General features: G+C 49.0%; 1 protein-coding gene across 1 annotated transcript in view; it reads left to right on the top strand.

Moving 5' to 3' along the window:
* Nucleotides 1–538: 538 nt before the first annotated feature.
* Nucleotides 539–6,000, top strand: part of SPTLC3 (serine palmitoyltransferase long chain base subunit 3) — a 96,713-nt gene continuing 91,251 nt past the window's right edge. Inside the window, exons 1-3 of the mRNA XM_060257660.1 lie at nt 539–679; nt 3,106–3,260; nt 4,722–4,870. Of these exons, the coding sequence (XP_060113643.1) occupies nt 554–679; nt 3,106–3,260; nt 4,722–4,870 (430 nt within the window). The 5' untranslated portion in view covers nt 539–553. The remainder of the gene's footprint in view (nt 680–3,105; nt 3,261–4,721; nt 4,871–6,000) is intronic.

Genomic DNA, 6,000 nt, shown 5'->3' with positions numbered 1-6,000 from the left:
TACGAGGAGCCCTGAAAGCTCTTGGGGGATTGGCTACAGGGGTGGAATTTTAGCAGGAGCTCCTTAGCATATTAGGCCACACACCCCTGATGTAGCCAATCCTCCTGGAGCTTCCAGTAGGCCCTGTACGAAGAGCCCTGAAAGCTCTTGGGGGATTGGCTACAGGGGTGGGATTTTAGCAGGAGCTGCTTTTGCATATTAGGCCACACCCCCTCGATGTAGCCAATCCTCCTGGAGCTTCCAGTAGGCCCTGTACGAAGAGTCCTGTAAGCTCTCGGAGGATTGGCTACATCAGGGGGTGTGGTCCAAGATGCAAAGGATTTCCTGCTACCAAAAAATAAGCTCTGGACATGGTAATTCTTGTGGGTGTGTTTTAAAAAAACCCAACCCAGTGCATAGAAAGAAAGGGAATCATCCTTCTGCACCCTGTAATTCTTTGTCTGCGTGCAAGGATTCAAGCCATCGCTTCGTTTCTTTTCTTTTCCAGGAGAACGGCGTTGCAAATGGCGGCTACTACAAAAGACCGTTTAACGAATCGTTCGAACAAGCGCCCATGTACATTTATGTCCTTACGTATATCGGCTACACGATAGGAGCGCTATTCGGCTACCTGCGCGACTTCTTGAGAGGCTGCGGACTGCAGAAATGCACTATCGCTACAGAAAGGGAAGAACAGAAAGTACGTAGGGTCGCAACTGCCCAGGGTGTCTCCTTCCTCGTGCAGGGAAGGAATTGAAAAGAGGGTGACCTTTCCCCCTTATGGGTGTCTTGGGATCAGCTGCTCCCTCCTGGCTGTTACACCACCAAGTGTTTTTAGAAAGTGGGTGGGGCCTTTACCCAGCGAGGTTTCTGATTGGCCAGGGGAGATTTGATTGGCAGGTATTTTATAACGTGGTTTTGGCAGCAGCTGCCATCATAGCACAAAGATCTTCACTGAGTGTCTGAAGGCCAGCCATTTTCTGGCTGGCTCCGCCTCCTGCGGCAGCCATTTTTGTAGCCATCCCCATTACGCTGCGTCAGAATTCCAAAGCTGCCCGTAGGATCAAAAAGGTTGAGGTTTCTAATATCGACCTCTTGTCATTGATATTTCGCATGTCTCTGTGAAACATGATGTGAGCGTGCAGCCATTTTGCGGCTGGCTCCACCTCCTGGGGCAGCCATTTCATAGCTATCCTCACTATGCTGTGTCAGAATTCCAAAGTTGCCCGTAGGCTCAAAAAGGCTGGGGACTCTGATCTAGTGATATTGGCCTCTTGTCATTAATATGTAGTATATTTCTGTGAAATGTGATGTGAACACGCATTGCGTTTGTTCCCATTACGAGCCCACAGCCATTGTGCTGCAGTGGCTAGAGTATTATCGACATGATCTGGGAACCTGGGTTCAAATCTCCACTCTGCCAGGAAAGCTTGCTTGGTGACCTTGGATCAGTCACAGGCTGTTGGGACACTCACAGAACTGTTGTCAGTGTGAAGGAGTGGAGACAGCGGTGTAAGCTACTTTAGTTCCCGAGAGAGGAGAAAGTTGGGCTATAAATAGGGCTGCCATCTCTGTGTTGAGAAATACCTGGAGATTTGGGGGTGGAGGCTGGGAAGGGCAGGCTTTCCGAGAGGAGGGGTCTCAGTAATATAGAATGCCGTAGAGTCCACTCTACAAAGCGGCCATATTTCTCCAGGGGTACCAATCTCTGCCGGCTGGATATCAGTTGTAATCCGGACTTTTCTTGTAGAAAAAGCCCTGCGGGAACTCATTTGCATATTAGACCACACCCCTGGCATCACCATTGTTTCACATAGGGCTTTGTCTGCAAAAAAAAGCCCCCACATGAACTCATTTGCATATTAGGCCACACCCCTGGCATCACCATTGTTTCACACAGGGCTTTGTCTGTGAAAAAAGCCCCACAGGAACTCATTTGCATATTAGGCCACACCCCATGGCATCACCATTGTTTCACCCAGGGCTTTGCCTACGAAAAAGCCCCACATGAACTCATTTGCATATTAGGACACACCCCGACATCACCATTGTTTCACACAGAGCTTTGTCTGCCAAAAAGCCCCACAGGAACTCATTTGCATATTAGGCCATACCCCTGGCATCACCATCGTTTCCCACAGGGCTTTGTCTATGAAAAAGGCCCACATGAACTCATTTGCATATTAGGCCACACCCCTGGCATCACCATTGTTTCACACAGGGCTTTGTCTGCAAAAAGGTCCAGCAGGACCACATTTGCATATTAGGCCACACCCCTGGCATCACCATTGTTTCACACAGGGTTTTGTCTAAGAAAAGGCCCACAGGAACTCATTTGCATATTAGGCCATACCCCATGGCATCACCATTGTTTCACCCAGGGCTTTGTCTGCAAAAAGGTCCATCAGGAACTCATTTGTATATTAGGCCACACCCCCTGGCACCACCATTGTTTCACACGGGGCTTTGTCTAGTTAAAAAAGCCCAGTAGGGACTCATTTGCATATTAGGCCACGCCCCCTGGCAACAAGCCAGCCAGAACTGCATTCCTGCTCAAAAAGAACCCTGGTTGTACTACTGGGAGACAATCAGGCGCTACTCTAGATATAAATAAAAGAAACCAGTAAATAAATAAAAGTTAACGGAGAGTGGCTTGGATCCAGCATTGTTTGCTGTCAGCGGAACATGATTTCCTGTCCTTGCAGCAGCTCAGATACCCCCAGCAAGGTCAGGTGAGTCCAAAATTCTGTGGCACTGGGCGCAAATCAGCACTCCACCACTGCATCTGACCATTTGGTATCTTTTGACATTCGATTCCCCCTTGACGTTACCACGGATAAACGGCAGCCGTTGTACATGAGGCAAGCTGTGGCGGTCATTTTGTAGCTAGCGCCACCTTTTTTTTTAGCAGGAACACAGCATCAGAGGGTGTGGCCTAATATGCAAATGAATTCCTGCTGGGCTTTTTTCTACAGAAAAAGTGCTGCTTGCTAATATTCATGATAACCCTTGGGGGGGGTGGAATCAGGGTGTTTTTCCTAACAGCAAGACTTTTTTTAAAAAAAAGTCTATGCAAGATGGACGTCCGAGAAACAACTGTTCTTTTCTCTTTTTTGGAAAACCTAGGACTTTGTCCCACTTTATCAAGATCTTGAGAACTTTTACAAACGAAACCTCTACGTGAGGATAAGAGACAACTGGGACAGGCCTCTCTGCAGCGTTCCTGGACCGCAGTTTGAAATGTTGGAACGTGTTTCCGAGGATTACAACTGGACATTTAAGTGAGTCTGACTCGTTAATCTCTTTTCGCAACCGCTGTCTCTATAATAGCGCTCAGTCAAGAAGGGTAAAGCCAGGTTAGCCTGTCTGTAGCCCTAAAAAAGAGCCAGCGCCCGGGAGCGCCTTAAAGACTAACACGGTTTGTGGCAGGGGATGAACTTCTGTAAGATCCAAAGCAGTGAGCAGAAAATGCATTTGTCTTTAAGGTGCTTGTCGACTCTTGCTTTTTTCTACCGTGATGGAATCATAGAGCTGGAAGGGACCTCTAGGGTCATCTAGTCCACACACCCCTGCACAATGCAGGAAACTCACAAACACCTCCCCCTACATTCACAGGATCTTCGTTGCTGTCAGATGACCATCTGTTGAAAAACCTCCAAGGAAGGAAAGCCCACCCCCTCCTCCAGGTCATCTAGTCCAACCCCCTGCACAATGCAGGGAACTCACAAACACCTCCCCCTAAATTCACAGGATCCTCATTGCTGTCAGATGGCCATCTAGCCTCTGTTGAAAAACCTCCAAGGAAGGAGAGCCCACCACCTCCCGTGGACGCCTGTTCCACTGAGGAATCGCTCATAACAGTCATAGAATTGGAAGAGACCTCCAGGGTCATCTAGTCCAACACCCTGCACAATGCAGGAAACTCACAGATACCTCCCCCTAAATTCACAGGATCCTCATTGCTGTCAGATGGCCATCCAGCCTCTGTTTAAAAAACCTCCAAGGAAGGAGAGCCCACCACCTCCCGAGGAAGCCTGTTCCACTGCTCTAACGGTCAGGAAGTTCTTCCTAATGTTGAGCTGGAAACTCTTTTGGTTTACTTTCAACCCGTTGGTTCTGGTCCTACCTTCCAAGGACACAGAAAACAATTCCACACCAATTCCACACATAGGGCTAGGGAGCATGAGTCCTAGAGTGTCCCCGGCACAATGATGTCACTTCTGGGTGACATCAATGCACTGGCGACGGCACACACTGATGGAGCCCTCCAGGGTGCAGGATCCCCTGCCCCCCGGCGGGAACTTGGCAGCCTTAGCGTTTTTTGAGAAAATGAATGGGGCCAGCAAGGTTTCTTAGTAACTATTGGCAATTTGATTGCCTGTGCAGATTTTAAAAAAAAATCTTGCTGGGTGGCGGCTGCCGCCGCAACTCGAGAATCTTCACGATGCAACCAGAGGGCAGGTGTGGCAGCTGTTTTGTGTCTGGCTCCACCTCCCACGACAGCCCTTTTGCAGCTGGGCCCGCCACACAGTGTCCAAATTCCAAAAGCTCCAGCAGGCTCAAAAAGGCTGCTTTAATTAACGTACGTTGGTTAGCATAAAACCGGAGGCCCAGAATGGGTTCGTGTCCCAGGATATGTGTTTGCAGAACTGTACCCCCCCCCCCCATAAAATTGAATCACGGTGAATTAATTGGGGATCGCCACCAATGTTACGTGGGCCTTCTTTCTCCCTTCTCTGCAGGTTCACCGGAAGGTCGATCAAGAACATAATCAACATGGGTTCCTATAACTACCTCGGATTCGCAGAAACTGAGCCTAGCGCTATAAAAACGGTGTGCTCTATGTTAAGTAAATATGGGGCCGGAGTTTGCAGCACAAGGCGAGAGATGGGTAAGAAGAAAGGCCTCTTCTGGCCCAACCACGAGTTTGAACTCGGTGGCTTTGCTTTACAAAGGATTCGGACGAAAAAATAAGGCGCGGGAGCAGGGGTGGAATTCTAGCAGGAGCTCCTTTGCATATTAGGCCGCACCTCCTGATAGGGCCAAGGCTCTTTTCCGTAAACTCTTGAAGGATTGGCTACATCAGGCAGGCGTGGCCTAATATGCAAAGGAGCGCCTGCTAGAATTCCACCCCTGGACAGGAGGGTCCAACAGCCAGCAGGGTGTAGTGGTTGTAGTGTGGGAGGAGGGAGACCCAGATTTGAATCCTCCTGCCGTAGATGTTTGCTGGGTGACCTTGGGCCCATTTCTCACCCTTTTCCTAATCTCCTTTGCAGGGGAGGAAAATGGGGGTATAAAATGAAGTCAAGGAAAGGAATGCAACTTCCGCCAGCGCAGTGGAAGCCAACGCAATCCATTTTGGCTGTTGCTGATTGCCTTTGTGTCTTCTCCCTAAATGTTACCCATAATCCCCTGAGAGAGTCAGTTTGGTGTAGTGGTTAAGTGTGCGGATTCTTATCTGGAAGAACCAGGTTTGATTCCCCACTCCTCCGCTTGCAGCTGCTACAATGGCCTTGGGTCAGCTGTAGCTCTCACAAGAGTTGTCCTTGAAAGGGCAGCTTCTGGGAGAGCTCTCTCAGCCCCACCTACCTCACAAGGTGTCTGTTGTGCGGGAGGAAGGTAAAGGAGATTGTGAGCCGCTCTGAGACTCTGATTCAGAGAGAAGGGCAGGGTATAAATCTACGGCCTTTTTCTTCTTCTAATGACATTATTTGGTTCGTGTAGCCGCATGAGATTTGAGTGCAGCCGACTTATACTCATTGAGCTCTGAGGGGTTCAGAGTTTAGGAAGGAGGCGTTAAGAAGCCTCCAGTTAATTTACTTCCAGTTCTCCTCCCCTCCCCCCAAGAAAAAAACATCCACTTTAGCGCAAAGGGTTTCTAGCACGAAATAGTTCATCTCGTAGTTTTTTTCCAACAGTGGAGCCTCCTAAAAATGCACGGCGATAAGTCCTTTAATGATATAGCTCTTCTCAGTCTAAAGACCAATGCCCTGGATCGCAACAAAATCCCCTGAGATAAAA

This window comes from Heteronotia binoei, chromosome 1, assembly GCF_032191835.1.
Source record: "Heteronotia binoei isolate CCM8104 ecotype False Entrance Well chromosome 1, APGP_CSIRO_Hbin_v1, whole genome shotgun sequence".
Lineage (NCBI taxonomy): Eukaryota > Metazoa > Chordata > Lepidosauria > Squamata > Gekkonidae > Heteronotia > Heteronotia binoei.
This window is presented reverse-complemented; position numbering and strand designations above follow the sequence as displayed.